The 20615-nt window shown below is 52.7% G+C and overlaps 1 protein-coding gene across 1 annotated transcript in view; it reads left to right on the top strand.

Annotated features, from left to right (window-relative positions):
• Positions 1 to 847: 847 nt before the first annotated feature.
• GAS7 (growth arrest specific 7) overlaps positions 848 to 20615 on the top strand; it is a gene marked incomplete at its 5' end in the record, with an annotated part of 195460 nt that continues 175692 nt past the window's right edge. Inside the window, one exon of the mRNA XM_084863929.1 lies at positions 848 to 1543. Coding sequence (XP_084720055.1) covers positions 1361 to 1543 — 183 coding nt within the window. The remainder of the gene's footprint in view (positions 1544 to 20615) is intronic.

Below are 20615 nucleotides of genomic sequence, written 5' to 3'. Positions count from 1 at the left end.
GCAGGAAAAGTATTATGGAGGGCCTGCAACACACAGTTTGAGAAGTCTCTACTTAATTTAATAGGCAATAGGGAGCCATGGAAGGTTACTGAGCAAGATGTAAGGGTGAGCAGCTAGAAGTATACAGAGAAGGTCCAGCTATTTATAGTTTAGAAAACGGACTTTAAGTTTTTCTATGGCGTTGGCTAACAAAGAAACCCAGCTTTCTTTTACTGCTATATTCTCAGTTCAAGGTCAGCTTTCAGCACCCATGTTCACTGGCCTTTGTAGGTATCTGGAACATGTCCTGGAATGAGGCAGCCTCCCAGGAATGTTTGTTGACTGAGTACATGCATGTGGCCCATCTCCATATCAGGAGAACTGGTGCCTTGGGCTAGCCCCTTGGCATGCAAAGCGGTGAGGGCCGGTTCTCTTACCATTCCCTTCATTTATCCTCCAGGGTCCGATTCTAATTCTACCAACTTCAATTTGTCCCCTCCCTGTGGTGCCTCCATGCAATACGCTGCCACCTGGCTGGCTTCCAGCTCTGGAACCAGGCTTCAAACCCGTCTTTCACCCACTGTGCAGTTCCCAGCGAGACAAGTTCAATCCCAGGTTCAACCACCACGGTGATGGCCACAAACACATTCCCCTACGGGCACTTCAGAGGGGGTGCCCACAGCCACCCACCACCGTACCCAGAAATCAGGCACAGAGGGGCGTTTCTATTCCAGCCGCCCTAGGTGTTGGGGGTGTGAATGAGAAGACCCCTCCCCAGCGACCAGACCCCTTGGCGAGCGAGCGCCCGGCCCTCAGCGGGCGTGGCCGCTCCGGCCCAGCCCCCGCCCCGCCCCCGCGTCGCGGAGAGAGATCCTCCGCTCGCTCGGCCACCCAACCGCCAGCCCCTCTCCGCGTCCGCCGGGCCCCTCCCTCGCCGCGGAGCCCCGCGGAGGGGGATGCTCGGGACCCCACCTCCCCCGGGAGCCGCGCCTTTCCGCGTGCCCAGGCGGCCCCGGCTCGGGCGGGCTCGCGGCGGTGGTGGCCCGCGTGCCGCCGCCCCGGGAAGTTGTCTCCGGAGCCCGCGGCGCCCGGGTCTCCTCCCCCTGCGCCCCGCCCCCCCGCCCGGAGCTGGGATCTGCGCGCTGCCCGGCCCGGGGGCGTCGCCGCCGCCGCCTGCTCTCCGACACCAGCGAGTCTCCGCTTCCCGGCGCCGAGCGCGCGCCCTCCGCCCGGCTGGGGACCCCCGCGCACCCCCGACACGGCGCGCGCCCAGAGCGCGGGAGCCCGGAGCGCCGGGCGCCTGGGACCCCGCGGAGCCGCTGCCCAGCCCGCGGGGCTCGGCAGGGATGCAGGCTGCGCTGTGAGCCCGGGCGCCAAGGCCATGTCCGGAGCCCGCTGCCGGACCCTGTACCCCTTCTCCGGGGAGCGGCACAGCCAGGGGCTGCGCTTCGCCGCGGGCGAGCTCCTCACGCTGCTGCAGGTCCCGGACGGCGGCTGGTGGGAAGGCGAGAAGGAGGACGGGCTCCGCGGCTGGTTCCCAGCGAGCTACGTGCAGTTGCTGGAGGTAAGGGGCGAGGGGCCGGGGGTTGGGAGGGAGGTCTGGGGCTCCGGTGCTTGGCGCGCTGGCAGACCTGTTGCCTGCTCCCGGGCTGCCGCGGCCGCCCTATCCGATGGGCGCCCCGGGGGCAGCCGGAGCGCGCCCGATCCCTGGTTCCGCGCTCCTGTGGATGGGAAGGCTGTGGGTGCCCCTTGGGGTGCATGCGGCGCTGGGATCGCCCCCTGACCGCCCCCCGGTGCCGCGCCTCCCGGCACATCGCCGCGCCCCCGGGAAGCCAGAACTTGTTGCCTGTGCGAGTTCTGGAGCGGGAGGGCGGGCGCGTTCCCGGCAGCGCCAGGGGCCGGCGGAGGGCTGCTGAGTCCAGAGGTCTAAGGGAGATGCACCAAGTATCGGGGATTGGGAAAGTGGCACCCCCTTGTCCCCTCAGCCCCGCGTCTGCAGCCCGGAGCCCGGAGCCTGCAGACCCGTGGACGGTCTTGCTGCCCCGGATCAGGCTGCCTGGCCGCCTCGGGCCGCCCACTTGCTGGTCAGCTGAGCCTGTCTGGCCACCAGCCCGAGCCCCCTCAGCAGGCTTGACTCAGGGGTGCCACAGCCTCCAGCCAGCGCCCCCTCCCCTCCAGAATCGGAAAGTGGCCTGTTCCCGGGGTTCTGGCCTGACCCCAGGGCTACAGGACCTGTGGAGCCAAATCCACTGGCTGCTTATTGTCCGGGTGACAGTTGGGAGGGCACTCCGTCCTCTAATCGCTGAGCTCATGGTCCCAGCCTGAGTGGGGATCGGAAGTTTCTGAAGTCCTGGAGGAGGAGGTGGGAGGGGGCTGGGGAGGGGGAGGCGACCTTATAGGACATCTCTTTTAGTAAAAAGGCTGTCTGACCCTGTAACCCGGGGAGTGTTGTACTGAAATGAGCGGTTCACTGCCAATGTGTACGTATCCAGAACGTTCTGGTAAAAAAGGCTGCCCAAATCATGAAGACTGAATTTGTTTATAATTTAACCCTGACCTACTTCGCAAAGAACAAAGTAGCAAATTTTGACAGCAAATGCTGTGTGCAGCTCCAGAAAGGAGAGAAAAGGAAAGCAAAGAGGAAATATAGAGGTGAAATGGTCACAGGGTGAGTTTACCTGGGAAGTATCCAGTGGAAACCTTATTAAAGATGGAGTCTGGCCTCTTAGAGGTACATGGTCCAGAGCAAAACAGCAAAATCCCCCTGAATGAATTACGCAGTAGTATTTGAGAGCAGGTAGGCTGGAAGATACATCCTCTTCCCGCTTCCCCCCTCCCCCCGACGGGCCTCAGAGTATGGTTCCTAACCCTCTTGTTCTATATATTTGAGCACCTGTGAGTGTAGGAGAAGCTCAGGTGCACAGATTCAGGTGTGAGGTAAGAGAGTAGAGTAGTTTCCTACCATGGCCCGCACCCTCCTTCTTTTCTAGCTCCCAAGCCCCGAGGGAGGCTCCTGTTTTAGAGTTCCCGTGGTGGCCACACTTTTCCAGGAAATACTGATGTGGACATTTGGCTGTCGGATGTCTGTCTGGCGAGGAGGCACGCCCCTGGCTGGACTCGGCCAGCTGTGTTTTGGGTGGGGATGAGGCTGGTGGATTTGTAGCTCGTGTTGGTAAGATGGAGTGTCTCTGCATTGCTTAGTGGCGGAAAGGGAGGGTGGGCCAGACCCGGGGGACGAGCTGATGATCTGCTGGGACAGCCTGGGGCGTGTCAGCCACATCCCGTGGTATTTACATGCTTAGGAAATCTCTGGTGCCTAAGGGGCTTTCTCAGACAACTTCCACCAGGACTGGTTACGGAAGGGCCTCAGTGTGAGCAGCTCTGATGAGAAGCACTTTCATTCGTTGAGCACCTACTAGGCTAAAATACTAGGTGCTAGGCATGGTGCATACACTGTCATCCGTTCCCCTAACAGCTCTGTGAAGGGGGAGGCGCCATACCCATTTTACAGGCCAGCAAACTGAATATGAGAGAGGGGGAGGGGATGGCCCCAGGAGCAATGCTTGCACATTTGCTTAGCAGCTCAGGTGGCTCCGAAATACCGCTGTACCTGTGTCTCTTTTAAACATGGTGGCCTGGGCTCAGTGGTCCTAAAAGGCCAGCGAGGGAAGGGTGTGGATCCATGTGGGAAAGGGCAGGTGCAGCCCTGGAGGTCTGCATGGTGGAGACAGCATTCCTAAGGGGAGGCTGAAATACTGGGGCTGAAATGAGGTCAGTTACTCCTTCCCTCTTGGAGCATCTCTCCCGCTAACCCTGAAGCTTGATTTCACTCAGAGCCAGCTGGTTTCCCCACAGGTGGAGGCAGGGACTGGGGTGGGGGTAGGGGTGAGGGCGGGGGTTTTCGCTCTGAGTCCTGGCACTTGTCAGGGCCGAAGAGATGCAGCTTCGACGGAGAGGGTTAGAGACCAGGCCCTTTGTATCTGTGAGCCTCACCTACAAGCAAGCTGGGCTTCGGGACTGAGGACTGGCCAGGGATGGAGGCTATGCAAGCGAGCCCCTCCAGACGGACGGGAGAGTCCTCAAGGACAGACGGACTTGGTGGGGAATGCAGAGCTCCCAGAGGAGTGGCTGGGGGTGGACTGGCCAGCATATGGAAACACGTGCCTGGAGGAACACCAGCCAGATGTGTGTCAAGGCTGAGAGCGAGTGCAGAGACCAGGAAGCCAGAGAAGGAGCCCGCTGGTCCTGACAGCGGTAAAGCTCCTGGATGTTTGCCAAAGTGGTGGCTGGCACTGAGCTTGCTGGGGCCTGGAGTTCAGAAGGCCAGGGGAGCTCTAGGGGACAGCAGTACAGATGGAATGGGCAGCACCAGTCTCCTGGGGGAGGAGTGGGATGATGGGTGCACAGCCGGGAATGGCAGCTCTACTGTAACCGCCACCCCACGTGGAAAAAGTGATACCGGGAAAACTCCATCTTTTTATTATTATTATTATTATTATTATTATTATATTTTTATTGAGAGATAGAAATATCAATGATCAGAGAGAATCATCAATTGGCTGCCTTCTGCTTACACCACACTGGGGATGGAGCCCTGCCTGGGAATTGAACAGTGACCTCCTGGTTCCTAGGTTGACACTCAACCACTGAGCCATGCCGGCCAGGAAGAAAACGCCATCTTGATGGAAGATGACACTAAAGGTTGAGAACAGTATGTGCAAAATGGACACTCCCCAAGGATGTCTTCCTTGTTCATATGAAAACAAGAAAAAAGGAGAACTGAGAGCCCAGCTTTGCAGGAAGCAGAGCCCATGAAGGGGAGCTGGAGTGAACCCTGAGAGGGCTGACAGAGCTGCCCTGGCGGCCAGCCAGGCCTTGGGGAGCGGCCAGTTTGGTGGATTCTGAGCCTGGTTACTAGGGAAATCTCTTTGGTCAAGACTCTGAGGAAAGGGGCAGCCTCTAGGAAAACCTCAGAGGAGTGCGGAGGGCCAAGGACTGGCCCCAAGGATCCCGGCTCTTCAGGGGATGGGGCAGCCTTGCAGGGGCGGCCAGGGGGAGGGGATCAGTTCCTCCCAGAAAAGGGAGGGGGCCTTAGATCAGACCCGCACCTGCTGCCCATGACGTGTAAAGGCCCATAGGTAGAAGCAGCCAGAAAAATCCTCCTGGAGGGTCTCGTCAGCCATGGGGAGGAGAGCTGAGAACTGTCCTAACCTTTGAGACCTGGCCGAGGAGGAGCTGTGATGAAGGAGGCCTCATATGAGGCTGGAGTCTGCAGAAGCACATACATTCTGTGGGCTCCACGCCAGGCCCCAGATCACCTCCATAGACATGGAGGCCCAGCAGGGGAGGAGGTTGTCACCAGACTTTTGGGTATATGGAGGCTGAGGAACAGCTTCCGGGAAAGACAGAAGGAGGAGGGAGCCGGATCTCCATCCCCGGGGAAGAGCTGGAGAGGCAGACATGGCCCACTGGCTGGGCAAGTCCAGTAGCCTAACCCTGGCCCAGGAATTCCTTGTGGCCTGCTTTTCCCTGGAATGGAGATCAGAGGTCAGGGGCCTGGAAGACACTGTACGACATTTGAGAAAACTCCCAGAGCTTTGGGAAATACTTCTGGGGTTAGTAAGATTGGAACGCAAACACGACAGACAGAACTTTCCTTGACCCGCATGCTGTTCCTGGAATCCACGCTCTGGCTGGAGGGTCTGGACCTCAGGTACAAACAGAATAGGATGCTGTTGGCCAGGAACTCGACAATTGTAGGGAGTCACCCTTGAACTTGGCCTCTTTCTCTCTGCTTTCTCTTCCCTGTGGTGACTGTGCTGTGGAGTTTACGAGGTGTGGCTGTGGGAGAGAGATGTGGAGCTGGGGGAGATGGCTGTGCTGTCGGTAATGAAGGAACGATGTTTAATCTCTTGCTACGCAACAAGCCACCCCAAGACGTAGTTCTCAGAACAGCCATTTATTGTCATTTCACACATCCTGCGGGCTGACAGGACTCGTTGGGGGCTTCTTCTGCTGGTCTGTCTTGGAGTCTCCCATGCATCTGGAGGCAGATGGCGCCCGGAGCTGGAGTCTAGAGTGTCCCCTGGGCTGGCACCTCCAACATGGCGCCTCGGTCTTCTTCCATGCAGCCTTTCTCTCCACGTGGTGGCTCCTCCTCCAGGACCTTTCCAGTGGCCTCTCGCTTCAACAGGGCACTTGAAGTTTCACATGATGGTTGGCTTCCAAGAACGCAAAAGTTTCAATCATCTGGCCTTCTTAAAGCACTTCATCAAGTAAGTCACAGAACCAGTCCAGATCCAGTGCGGGAGGGAGGTGCCTGCAGGTAGATTCAGGGAGGCCAGGTTCACTGACGACCATTTTGCAGACCAGCTGCTCTGAAGGGTAGGGGGAAAGCAGCCCGGACAGATGATCCATTCCAGAGGAAGCAGTGCCAGGCCAGACGGAGGAGGAGAGGGCCCCCAGAGGGAGGGAAATACAGGAGACTTGGCCGTCAGCTAGGAAATCCTCCATTGCCATCCTTGGCGGGGTTTCTTCTCTTTCAAGATGCCAGGGATTTCTTTATAAAGGCCACACAGTAAACGATGCAGCTGAATGTGCCACCCGATTTTCCGGTCCCGAAAGCCTGAGCCTGTCCGCTGGCCTGTTGACATACCAGCCCAGCATTTTCAGGTCGGAGCTATTTGATGCTGGTTATTAATAGACACGGAGCTGCCTGACATCTGGTAGATGTTTGACAAATTGATTTTAACACAGGGCCTCTTTTTCTGTAATGGGAACATTTCCTAATGTGGGTGTGGCCCTGCCCCTCATGCCAATAATTTTTAAGGCGGTCACCAGCTCTGTTCACAGAAGGTGTAATTAGGGCTGGTGGCTTGTGGAGTATGTCATGGTGACCTAGAAGACCAAGGTGCTGCTTTCAGCACCTTCACTGAGTCCTCCTGACCTTTGACGTGGGGCTGTGGCCTTCATTTGTAGCTCCTGCTGTTTGCAGGTCTACCTTTGGCCCAGCCCTGCCCGCCCACCTCTGTTCAGGAGGAGCCTTCCCTCCTGTACTGGTCTGTCCAGACGGCCTCACCACAGGCCTGCAGAGCTGTGGGCGGGGCTTACAGATGCTAAGGATTGGGGCATCTCCATAAAAGTTCCCTAGCAACAAGTTGGCAGGAATCCGTGACATGTCAGCCACCACCTGCATCCCACGTCCATTACGACTTAGAAGCATGAATGAGATGCTGACCTTCCGGTACTCTCCTCAGTCGGAAAGGGCCCAGCTCTGACCTAATGGCCTGGTTGACTTCACCTGTGAGCATGGAGGCTGATCTCCACTTCCAGGGTGAAAGAAAATGTTTGGTAAACCAGGAAGCCTTGTATACGTGTAAAGTAGTAGGCTTTTTCTTTGTTTAATTTGATTTTTAGAGAAAGAAGAAAAAAAAAGAAAAGCATAACAGGGAAAGGGGGCGGGGGAGAGAAACATCGATTGGCTACCTCCCAAATGCCCCCTATTGGGGATCAAACTCGCAATCCAGGCATGTGCCCCCACTGGGAATCGAACCGGCAACCTTTCTGTGCACAACACCCACCAACTGAGCCACAGGAGCCAGGGTGGTATGAAGATTTGTAGCAGGCCACTCCAGGGGACGTTGTTTTCCCAAATTGCTCTCTTATTACTCACAGCAGCAGGGTGACACATGACAAGCTTTCTAGTAGAATGTCAGGACCGATCTCCTTGTACTTAATTGTGCAATTAGTGTCTGCCTCTCCCCCTGCCTGGCCAGGCTCCTGGGGTGGCGTCAGCACCTGTGGAGAGAAGTGGAAATGGTGGCCAGCAGGGGTCTGGCGTGTCCTCTGGCAGACCAGAGCCTGCAGGACTGCGGGGGTGTAGATGGAACAGGTGCGGGATCGTGAGAGGTTCCTGTGGACTCACGGGGACTCACCCACCTCCTCCTTTCACACGTAGTGTTTTCCCTGACTCCCATCTGATAAAGGTTGTTTTCAGGGGGACTTTCTGGTTCACTGACTTTGCCGCACTTCTTGAGCTGGTATCCAGACTGGATCCCAGGTACTCGGATTTCACATGTGCAAACTGAACTCAATCTCTCCTCCCTTCACTGCCCTCTTCCCCTACCACCCCTCCTTCCCATCTGTGCTAGAGTGAAAGTCTCCAGCATCTATTGTCCACCTATTGTCACCTGACACTGAACCTCCACCCTCTTCCCTTCCTCATAGCTTCCTCAGGTTAGCAAGCCTTGCTCTCCCTCAGAAACATTTCTCAAAGCCTTTCCTTCTCCACTGGCGTCTGCAGACTTTCTATGGAGGCCAGGAAACATTTCAGGCTTCGCGCCCGGGAGACAAAGTCGAGTCACAGCTGCGTCACTGTCACTCGCAGGGTGCCAGAGGCGGTGCAAAGCCGTGAGAGCGCGCATATGGTCCCTGTCACAGCACTCTGCTCTGCTCTCGGAGTGTGGAAGCAGCCACAGATGATCCCCGAGTGAATGGGCTTGGTTGTGTTCCGATAAAACTTTATTTATAGGCACAGGAGTTTGAATCTGCTTTAGTTTTCATGTGCCACAAAGTCTCCTTCTTCTTCTTTTGCTTTGTTTTCAACCATTTAGCCATTCTCAGCTTATGGGCTGTGTGCCTCTGCCAGTCCCTGTCCAAAAGTTGGTCATTCATTCATTCATTCATTCATCCGGCAATCTCTAACCGAGTGCTTCTGATGGGCTGTGAGCACTGTAGGTGCTGGAGGTGAAGCTGTGAAAGATGGAGATGGTAAACGAGCAAGAAGAAATGTGGTAATTCCAAGGGAATGTGTGGCCAATGAAACAGGGTGCTGCGATGGGGTGGGAGGAGCAGCGGGGAAGAGCTGGTAAGACTGTCAGGGAAGGCTTCTCCAAGAAGGTGGTGGCAGAGACCTGAGTGAGGCTCAGGAGTCAGCATGGGAGTATTTGGGGAGAAATGATTTGAGGCAGAGGCACTACAAGCGCAAATAATCCTGAAGAGGAGAGTGTATTTGATCTATTGGAGAGACCAGACTATTCCAGGATGGTTAGAGAGTGGTGAGCAAGGGCAGAGAGGTTGGGATGGGATAGGGAGGGGGGAGGTAAGTTGGATAGCCTCTCCCACCCCCCAATATATGTAACTTTATATTTCTATAAGAATTTAATGTATGCACCTATTTTAAATATATTGTTATTGATTTCAGAGAGGAAGGGAGAGGAAGAGAGGGATGGAAACATCAATGATGAAAGAGAATCATTGATTGGCTGCCTCCCGCATGCACCCTACTGAGGATGGATCCTGGAACCCAGGCATGTGCCCTGACTGGGAAACGAACCATGATCTTCTGGTTCATAGGTCAACACTCAACCAGTAAGCCATACTGATCAGGCAAATTTAATTCATATTTTGAGTCCCTACTCTTCATGGTGGGAGAAAAGTCCTGTTAAATAATTTGGGATTTTTTTTTTTTTTGCCCTTTCCCAGCTTTGCATTTATGTTCTGGGGACTTAACTAAAAACTTCCTTCCAAGGGTCCAGGTGCTCCTCAGTGTCATGTGGGCATCCGCTGGGCTGCCTCCCCCCGTGTGTGTTTCTCTTGTCTGTCCCCTCGATTGTCAGAGACAGTCTCCTGTCAGAAGTGTTCCTCCATCTGGCACTCTCTCCTCTCCTGAGCAATTTTTGGGAGGACAGGTATTCTACCACCTCCACTGTTGTACTGGTAAATGTTTAACAACCAGCGGGGGGTTGGGGGGTAGAGGGTTGAAGGTGGAGAGAGGGAAGTCCCAATTCATAGTTTTTGTCAATTTCAGGGGGATGTAAATACACTCACCATGGCTGTATGTTTCAAGCAACTACGGATTTTTTTAATTGAATGTATTTGACATATAGCATTGGGTAAAGTCGAGCTGTTAATTTGATGCACTTACACATCGTAAATGATTGCCATGACAGCAATATTTAGCACCTCTATTACATTACATAATTAACCTTTCTTCTGAGCGGTTGGTAGACAGTTTTCTAAGTGCAGCAGAAGCCTTGGTTTGATGGGAGTGTGGAGAATGGATGTGAAGAGGGCTGGCAGAAAAGGGTGGTGGACCTGAGATGGTGGGAAGGGGATGGACTTGAAATCTATTAGAAGGTGGATGAACTGGGGTGGGGAGGGGGCCTCACCTCTTGCAGATCAGCTGCAATGCCCTTTTTCCTGCTGGACTTTCCTCATCTGTGATTCACTCATTCTGCCACCAGAGATCTCGTCCTTGAAAAATGATGTAAAAAGCAACTAAAACTGGGCAAACGTCAGTATCTTAATGCCGAAAGTGCTCTTATAAATTATTTTTAAAACAAAGGAACACATCAGTGCAAGAAAGGCCAAGAGCTTGGATAGATACTTTATCATAAAAGATGTACAAAGTCATCAGCATTTCCGTTTTCACGAGTAATCAGCGAGTTGCAAATTTTTGAAAAGATAGCTTTCATAAAAACTGTCAAAAGGAAATGAATGAGTGCTGGCAAGGGTGTAGGGAAATCGTCATATGCTCCCTCCAGGGAAATATCTGGAAGTATACCTAAAGACGTAACACACACGTGCGCTCTGAGCCAGCAATTCCAGTTGTGGAAATGACTCAGGAAGCGTCTCAAGGAGGAGCTGTGCACCCAGAGCGCCGTACACCGTGGCTTCTCACGGAACACGAGCTGTCAAAATGAGGTTCACCTGTGAGCAGCACCCGGTCAGGCATGCAGAAGGGGCGCCGTCTTTATAATGGAACTGAATTGGATAATGGAACTGAATTGGAAACATACAAACTGTTGGTCCATCATGCTAAGTGTTTTAATGGAGTTAGCACAGTTCAGGGTTTGCCTGTGATGAGGCAGAAAGAGATGGTGTGTCCAGGAATGAGCTGCTTTCTAAAAGCAGAGACTGTGTGTACCAGGCTTTCTGTACTTCTCCTTTTGTGGAAAGAACAGGTGGAAGAAATACATGCTGGCCCAGGGATCTGTTCTTTGAAATGTCCTTAGTAACAGCAAATCTTGTCTTTCGAAGGGTGGATTTGACTTTTTTTTTTGGAAACAGCAAAAATCATTGGGAGCCAAGTCTGGTGTGTATGGCTATCACCATGTCTATCACCATGTTGAAAAAAAAAATCAAAAGCAGCTTACCAAAAAGCATATGGTGCAATAAGATAAAAGCATAAATATGTGAGGAAATCTGGGGAAAGAGGAAAATAAGACGGAGTGAAGTCAGAAGAGTGAGGAGGCTAATGAAGTAATGCTCTTTAGGGTTTACAGGGTCCTACCTTCAAGTAACGAAGTGCTTGAGTAGTTCTCCATGGGGAGGAAGAGAAACGTCCTGAAAACGGGCAGCATTGTGTGCTTATGTGCTGTATCAGTCAGGATGGGTTGCTGCCATAACAACCCCCTCACCTCAGTGGTTAAAACAACATGATTTTGCTTCTTCCTCATGCTGCAAGTCTGTTGCAAGTTGGGTTAGGGTTGGTTGTAAGACCTTCTGGGACCTAGGATGACAGAGCAATCAGTATCTAGGATCTTGCTATTGACCATGTTAAAACAGCGCGTTCTTAAAGCTTCTGCTCAGAGGTGACACCTGACATTCGTGGTCCTATTTCATTGACTTCAGCACAGCCACACCTAACTTTAAGCGGGTGGGGAAATTCAATCCTAGGGTGCCCGAAGGAGAAAAGGAGCAAGCCGAATACATCTGGGTGGACAGCTCTACTGACCACCCGTATGCCCTCCGTCTCCTCTATTTCAGTCTTGGCGTTTTACCAGAATGGTTCTGTATCCTAACACAATGGTGGGTGGCCGCTCAGTGCTTCTCATACAGATTTCAATGCTTCTAGAGCAAGACTTCTCAAAATTAATCTGATGGATCTTGTTTGGTGCAGATTCTGACTCAGTAGGTCTAGGAGGAGGCCCGAGATCCTGCATGTTTGACAAGCGTTCACTGCTACCAGGACTTAAAGCCACAGTGCAGGCCTCTGCAGGCACCCTTGCTCCTGACAGCCAGGGTGAACTCTTACTCTCCAAGTCAGAGCTCCCCTCCCACAAGCTGTCCTTCATCTGCATACTGCTGGGCACGCTAGGAGATAGTTGGCCAATACTTGGCCTCATACCAGACTTCCTGGGATTTTTTCCTTGAGGTGAATACATCTGCTACAACCTTTGAGCACCTACTGTGTGCCCTGCTCCCTGCAAGGCTCAAAGGATACAGCCAAGACGTGGAGCTGAGGTTAGCAGCTCTTCTTGGGGGGGCCTTGGAGATGTGTTGTTCCCTCCAGGTGACGGCCGGTTACCTCTCTAGACTAAAGTTTCATCATGTTCTGTTTTTAAAAAATATATATATTTTATTGATTTTTTACAGAGAGGAATAGAGAGGGGTAGAGAGTTAGAAACATTGATGAGAGAGAATCATCCATCAGCTGCCTCTTGCATACCCCTACTGGGGATGTGCCCGCAACCAAGGTACATGCCCTTGACCGGAATCGAACCTGGGACCTTTCATTCCGCAGGCCAAACCATTTATGGCTTCATGCATGTTCTGTTGGAATGAAATCTCTTCCAGACATTTAGAGTTCACCGTTTTTGTTTTTTTTTCTCGGATGCCTTCATTCCTCCTCCCATCTCATTCGCTTGTCAAATGCACAGAGCACTCCAGGATCAGTCAACAAAAAGCTAATTAAGTTATAAAAACTCTGCAGAGATGATGCTTTACAAATTCCACACAAATGAGTCCTTGTCCTAATTTTACCAAGACAAAGGATCCTTATTTTAGCAGTGGCTCATAGAAGGGTATCATCGAGGCATTTGTGTTTGTGATTGTAAGATCATTTAGAAATAGAAATAGGAATTTAGAGTCTGCTGTTCTCACCGAGCAAGTGCTTTATTGATAAATAGCGGCAAGCCTTTGTGCTTCGAGTGACAAATAAAACCATGTTACATTTTGGATCACCAAGGATAGACGCAACACAAAATCTAATCTGGTACTCAGCGTCATGTGTTCATATTACTGAAGGGTTGGAGTACCGGGGGCCTGTCTCCTGGTATGGGCACAGGGAACCTACCTGAACAGCATTGCAGCAATAGTGGAGGGCACGAAGCCTGGCGCCTCTCAGACATTAATGTGCACGCAGGTCACGTGGGCTCTTGTTAAAATGCAGATTCTGCTTCAGTAGGCCTGGAGTGAGGCCGAGACTGCAATTGCTCACTGAGTCCCATATGACGCTGCTGCTATGTGCTGCTGTGTAGGCCACGGTTTGAGTAGCAGAGCATTGGAGTGCTCTAAGGAGCTTTTTTGTTTGTTTTTGTTTTTGTTTTTAAATATATTTTATTGATTTTTTACAGAGAGGAAGAGAGAGGGTCAGAGAGCTAGAAACATCGATGAGAGAGAAACATCGATCAGCTGCTTCCCGCACACCCCCCACTAGGGATATGCCCGCAACCAGGGTACATGCCCTTGACCGGAATCGAACCTGGGACCCTTCAGTTCGCAGGCCGATGCTCTATTCACTGAGCCAAACCAGTTTTGGCTATTTATTTTTTAATTGATTTCAGAGAGGATGGGAGAGAGACAGATAGAAACATTAACTTCTGCACGCCCTACACTGAGGATCGAGCCCACCACCCAGGTATGTGCGCTTGATTGGGAATCAAACTGTGACATCCTGGTTCATAGGTCAACATTCAACCACTGAGCAACACTGGCTGGGCAGTTATTTTATTTTATTTTTTTAATCCTTACACAAGGACATGCTCATTGATTTTTAGAGAGAAGGCAAGGGAGAAAGAGAGAGGGAGAGAGAAACATTGATCAGCTGCCTCCCGTACACACCCCAACTGGGGATTGAACCCGAAACCTAGGTATGTGCCCCGACTGGGAATCGAACCCGTGACCTTCCAGTGTATGGAACAACTCTCAACTAACTTAGCCACTCTGGCCAGGGCTTCTTTTCCTCTTTTTGAAGAGGCTATACAGGGTCCAGGAAAGAACACAGGCTTTGGAATGGACCTCCCTTTGAGTCTGTTTAATGTGAGGTCAGAGATAGGAGGTGGTAAAAGCAGGTCTGGAAGTGGTGTCTGGTATTCTGATTTGCCCAGAGGGTGCCTTGTCCAGGGGGTGGAGGAGGGACTCAGGAATGCTTTCCTCGGCCAGGACCAGGCTGGTGGGTGGGGGGGGGGGGTGGCGGGGGAAGAAAGGCTGGGGGCAGAGTGGTGAGTGCATGGGCGTGGAGGGCCCAGGGTCCTGACTGCTGTGTGAACACAACAGCAGAGAGAGAGAGAGATTGAGAGAGAGAACGAGCGAGCGCACACGCCCGGGATGGACTTGCTAGATACCAACAGTGTTAGGAAAACAGTGGGAACGTGGCCTCCACATCTTGAGGCACTTTATTGGTTCCAAGGGGATGCTGCGTGCGTGGTGTGGTTTGGCTTGTGGGCCAGATGTGAGGCCTGCTGCTATCCCAGTGTGGACTTCCCAGACCATATTCAAGGGTGGGGCGGAACCTCTCTCTCCCCATGCGGGCTGTCCAGTGCAGGGCACGGGCAGCAGCCCTGAGTTCAAATCCTGCCTCAGCCACCGCTGCCTGAGAGACCTGGGCAAGTTGCAGAATCTCCGCGAGTCTCACAGGCTCCAGCGAGGTAGCCGATGCCTTGGATACACTCTGTTCGTGGAACGTATGTCCCATATGTTCTGGGGATCATTCCAGCTGAGAGCTGCCAGTTAACTGGATTTTTTTTATGGGGGGCTGCTGGGGTGGGAGAAACCTGTTTCCATGGGCCCCGCCAAGGTCACGGTGCAGGACTATCTGGTTGACCGTGGGGTCAGGGTCTCCAGGTGGGCATACCTCACTGAGCATCGTATCAGATGGAGACTCAGAATCAGAAGGCCTGGGTTTGGCCTGAGAGTCTGCATTTCTAACAAGCTCCCAGGAGAGGCTGGTGTTGGGCCCACCCTTTGAGGAGCAAGACTGGAGAGCATTTTGGGGGGTTTCCAAGACACAGGTTCTCCTGGTGAAAGCAAGGAAAGCTGGCTGGTTCTGGTTTACTTTGGAACTGCTGAGTCATGGTTGCTGCTACTCAGCCGGGGCTAATTAGTCTTAATTGCTTCTTACCTGGGTCTAATGGGCCTCGGGCTGCCCGGCTGCCCCGAGAAGAGGTTCTTGTGAGGAGAGAGAGGCTGTCTGGCGGGAGAGGTGCAGTGCTAGAGGCTGCTGAAAGGGCTTATGCATTTCTTTTCTCTTTGCCGAGTCCTAGAGCCCAGCAAAGGTTTGTTTCACGGAGCCGGGTGGAAATTCTCTTGATTTATTTTGTTTGGGTATTTACTTTTATTAAAGTATCACGGACATACCACTTCATATTATTTTCAGGTGTACAACATAGCGATTGGAATTGCTATTCCTTACAATGTGATTGCCACAATGAGTCCAGTCGCCATCTGTCACTGTACAAAGTTATTACAATAATATTGACTTTTCCCCCTATGCTGTACATTATAACCATGACTTGTTTTGCCACTTATCGGTGGAATCTAAAAACAAACCAAACAAACAAAAGAACCAATGAGACACAGCAGAAATAAACTCAGGGACAGAGAACTAACTGATGGGGTGGGGAGGGGTGAAAAGGGGGAAGGGGAAGAAGTGGTACAAACCTCCCAGGTCCAAATTCTCTTTTGAAAGTTGCTCAGAAGCTACTGCTCTGCGGGCTGAAGACTGGAGGCGGTGTTCGCCCCACAAATCAGGTCCCCCCACAGCCCTTGGGGCGCCCCTGTCCATTCTCTATAGTGACGCCGCGGGTGGTAATTTTTCTAGCCAGTTGGATCTGAAGCTTCTGGTAAAGATCTTTCCTCCCAGCTGCATTCACATGCATAGAGCTGTCAAAAGGATGCAGCTCTGCTTCTCTCTTTTTTGTTTTGTTAATCCTCACCTGAGGATATTTTTTCCTTTGATGTTTGTTTGTTTAGATAAAGTAGAATGAAGGGAGAAAGAAAGAGAGAGAGAGATGCATCTGAGAGAGACACATCAGTTGGTTGCCTAATGCACAGGCCCTCACTAGAACGAACCTGCAACCCAATTATGTGCCCTTGACTAGGAACCTGAGACCCTTTGGTACATGGGCCAATGCTCCAACCACTGAGCAACACCAGCCAAGGCCAACTTTGCTTTCTTTTGCTGAATCCTAGCACAGGCCACTTCTCTGAAGTAACCTTCTTCCCCCACCTGCTCTTTTACTCTCCATACCTTTTTATTTTTTAAAAATACATTTTTATTGATTTCAGAGAGGAAGGGAGCAGGAGAGAGGGATAGAATCAATGATGAGAGAGAATCATTGATGGGCTGCCTCCTGCACGCCCCCTACTGGTGATCGAGCCAGAAACCTGGGCATGTGCCCTGACTAGGAATCGAACCCTGACCTCCTGATTTATATAATAGGTCGATGCACAACCACTGAGCCACGCTGGCCAGCATTCTCACTGCCTTTTTAAACAATCCTCACCCAAGGATATGTTTTTGATGATATTTAGGGAGAGAGAGAAAGAGAAACAGTGTAGTGAAGGCAACAGACAATTCCAGTCAGTGGGATGAGCGTGCTGAGAGGTCTAGGGATGCAGGGAGCTGAGTCAGCAGTCTTCCCAGCAGATTAACGCCAAAGCCAAGGATTGAGAACAAGTTAATCCAGCTCAAAAAGGAAAGGAAAAGAGGGTCCATAGCAAAAAGATGAGTAACCAGTTAAAAGTGGACAAAGAATACGAATAGACATTTCTGCAAAGATATACACCCTGCTGATAAGCACAAGAATGATGCTCAACATGTTGAGTCGCCTGTAAAGTGCATACCCAACTATAGGGAGATCCCTTCCCGCCCCCACCCCCCACCCCCCCCCATGCCCCCGCCGGGCTGTCATTAAAAAGGCAGATAACAACCAGTGCTGGTAAGGATGCAGAGGAATCCGAGTCCTCACACACTGCTGGTGGGACATGACACAGTCTGGCAGTTTCTCAGTGTTAAACAGAATGACCCAGAATGCACTCCTAAGTATATACCTAAGAAAAATGAAAATATATATTCGCTCGATAGCTTGTTGATGGGAGCAAGACTCAGCCAAAAATGAGAACCTGATGAAGGGATAGATATTTTGGGGCATAGCCCTTGAAGGCAGTGTTATTTAGCCATAAAAAGCAGTGAGTACTGACTCATGCTACAGCGTGGATTCTTTGCCCCTTTTCAACTGGGTTACTCATCCTTTTGCTATGGACCCTCTTTTCCTTCCCTTTTTAGCTGGATTAACTTGTTCTCTGTCTTCGGCTTTCGTCTTAATCTGCTGGGAAGACTGCTGACTCAGCTCCCTGCATCCTTAGACCTCTCAGCACGCTCACCCCACTGACTGGAATTGTCTGTTGCCTTCACGTCATCATTTCTCTTTCTCTCTCTCCCTAAATATTATTAAAAACATATCCTTGGGTGAGGATTGTTTAAAAGGCAGTGAGAGTGCTGGCTGGCGTGGCTCAGTGGTTGAGCATGGACCTATGAACCAGGAGGTCACAGTCTGATTCCTGGTCAGGGCACATGCCCGGGTTGCTGGCTTGATCCCCAGTAGGGGGTGTGCAGGAGGCAGCCCATCAATGATTCTCTCTCATCATTGATGTTTCTGTCTCTCTCTCCTTCTGCCTTCCTCTCTGAAATCAACTGACTGTTTATTGTCCTCACTACATTGTCAGTTTTTCAAGGGCAAGGGTTGGGTCTCTGATCTTCGTGGACTTAGCCCTCAGTGCATAACCAGGCACCGGCACCGGATTTTAAAATGAAGGACATAATTCAGTCATTTCATCTGTGGTGCTAATGACCACAGAACGCTGGGTTTGCTAACCAAGGTAGCTATTGGGCTTCCCACGGAGAAAAATAATACAGAGTTTGCAGAGTAACATTCTTACAGAATCCCTGTTTCCCACCCAGGCGTCTGGCACCTGCAAACTGGGCAACAAGACAGATTGGGAGAGAGAGCGTGTGCTCCTCAGAGCACAGCATCCTCGCTGTGGGAGCACGTAACTGGGATTACGTGACGTAGGACTGCTGCTCTGTGAAGGGCGGCACATCATTATTTCCTGCCGCCTTGGACTGTTTGATGACTGTCCCCCCCCCCCCCCCCCCCCCCCCCCCCCCCCGCCGGGACCCCAGAGTGGGAGTGATCTGGTGTAGGCAGCCTGCCATGATGGTGTTTAGAGCTGACCACACCTGGGTTTGGGTGCTGGCTGTATGAGACATTGAGTCCATTAGTTGCCTGACCTTGGACCTCAGTTTCCATATCTTGAAAATGGGGATAATAAGGCTCACGCCAGAGGATCTCTGTGAAACTTAGAATTGTCCGCTTTCATATAAATGCCCCGCTGAAAACCTGGTTCAGGGCGCAGGATGTGCTGTGGCCCTGTGGCCACGTGTCTCTGGTTTCCCATGCGTCAGTCAGGGCTGCGCAGTATTATTTGCTTTTTCTTAGTAACAGGAATTTGCTTCCCCGAGAGTCACTCCGGACCTCTGGCCTCCCTTTCTGGTGGTGGTCTTGTCTCTCTGGCCCTCGTCACCTCAACCCAGTTTCCATTGTGGTTCCTCCCAGCCCCTTTCGGCGTCACTGAAGATGTGTTTGCCCCAGGAAGTCCTGGGCTCCTGCGGGTGGGTCTTCTGCTTTGTCACAGGGTGTTCAGACCACAGTCTTAAAGCGGAAACCCTTCTGCTGAACCACCTGAGTCTCCTCTCCTCCGGACCCTCCTTGGGTGCGACCAGGAGGAGACTGGGAGCCACAGGTAGTAATTAAGGAGAGTCTTATCTGGAGCACGTGGCAGACAAGCCTGCAGAAGATTGCGCCCTCAGGCCTGTGGGCAGGTCACGAGTCCTGCTCAGGGCCCACCTCTCATTGATGTATTTTCCAACATGGCCAAGGGGATGTTGATTCCTCCTTTAGCCGCTGAATTTCTGAGCACATTGTCGGTTCTTTGGGGTCAGGAGGTCGCCAGGGCCTGCCGGGAATTTGGGATCTGAGAGACCGTGGGCTGGGTTTGTGGGTGTTCAGAGGGACAGGAAGCTTTGAGGCCTGATCTGTGTGGTGGGTGTGGCCATAGAGATCCTGATAAACTTTTGAATTTCAGATAGCCCTCCTCTGAGTCACCCTGGAGGAAGTGGCCAGAATGAAATGAGCCAGCTTCTTCCTTCTCTGTGCAGTGTCTCTCCCCAGCCTCCAACCTACTGGGGATGGGGGGCGGGGGAAGGAAGGGGCGGGCAGGAGGGGAGAGAAGCCCTGCTAGTGGCTGGCAAAGGCATTACCAGGCATCCAGGGGGACAGTAGGGCCAGCTCAGGCCTGAGCCCTTTGCTCCTGCCTGGGCCCGGGCCCAAGGAGACAGCAATGTGGGGCATGAAAGGGAGACGGGGAGCGCTGGTTCCAGTCCCTGGGGACACACTCCGGTGGACTGTGGGTGGGCCTGGATCACTCCACTCCTTTCCAGAGTGACCCCAGCGGATTCCTCCTGCAGCCCCAGGGCCCTGTGGGACAGAGTTTGAAGAGCCTACTATCAGGGGATGCTGGAGGCTCGCATTCCTCGCTGCCCATCAGCTTTGCGCAGGGAGCTCCCTTCTGGCTTGTTCCCACTCACTTGCCCAGAGGCGCTCTGCTGGGGTGCTCTGCTCCTCTGATGGCTGGCCTGTTTTATGATTATTCCCGGGGAAATGACTCTCCGAGAAGCAGCAGAAGGTGTAAATTACGCCTCACTGCAAAGCAGCAGGAGCCTACACGTTCAGCTGGAGCTGAGAGTCTCTTGCAAATGAGAACCGATGTGCGACGCAGGCGCGCTGGGAAGGGTTTCGATGGGACATGCGGCTGGCATGACTGAGAGCCACGGGGCGCCAGGCCTTCTCATGGTTTATGGGGGAAGGAAGAGCAACAGTTGTTCTTGGGGGGCTGGACCGAGGGAAGCGGTTTGAAGGTGCCAGACACCCCTGGGCAATGGGCAAGTTTTCCCGCTAACCTGGTCCTCATAAATAGCTCTTGTGTTTCCACTGAGCCAGGAACCCAGGCTTAGGGCTGGTGTCCCCACCCTCACCCCAACCTCCCATGGCCACCCATCATGACCCCCTAAAACCTGGGTCCCGTACAGTCAACCTTACTGGCCTGTTGCCCAAGTCAAGGTGCTCCTTGTTGGGGCTCACAGGGGCCTGTCTGCCCAGCGTCCTCCCAGCCTCCTGCTGTCCTCTCCTGGACACATTTTGGAGTCCTCCCTTCCTCCTCATGCCCGTCTAGCGAGGAGAATCCTCATCCAGACCCGGGCAGGGCAGCCGGTGCTCTCCCGGGCTCCCTCTGGCTGCCTCAGGGCCCACGTGTGATCCACATGCTCAGTGGCCCCGTGACTCATTTCTGTGGCTGAGCTCTGAGCTCCTCCCCGCGGGAACCTGCTTCCTAAGTCTCCGTAACCGCCCGGCGCGGCCCAGAGCTTGGCACCTGTGGGGTCTGGCTCAGGAAGCTTTTGCTGGCTGTCCGGATGCAGAGGTGAATTAAAGAGGATGCGGAGAGCACTCCTCTTAGAGAATTAGGCACATCTTGCTCTGATTTTGCTCATGGCTGAACCAGCCTTTCTCCGAAAG

Source organism: Pipistrellus hanaki, assembly GCF_964339955.1.
Source record: "Pipistrellus hanaki genome assembly, chromosome: 16".
In the NCBI taxonomy this organism is placed as follows: Eukaryota; Metazoa; Chordata; class Mammalia; order Chiroptera; family Vespertilionidae; genus Pipistrellus; species Pipistrellus hanaki.
This window is presented reverse-complemented; position numbering and strand designations above follow the sequence as displayed.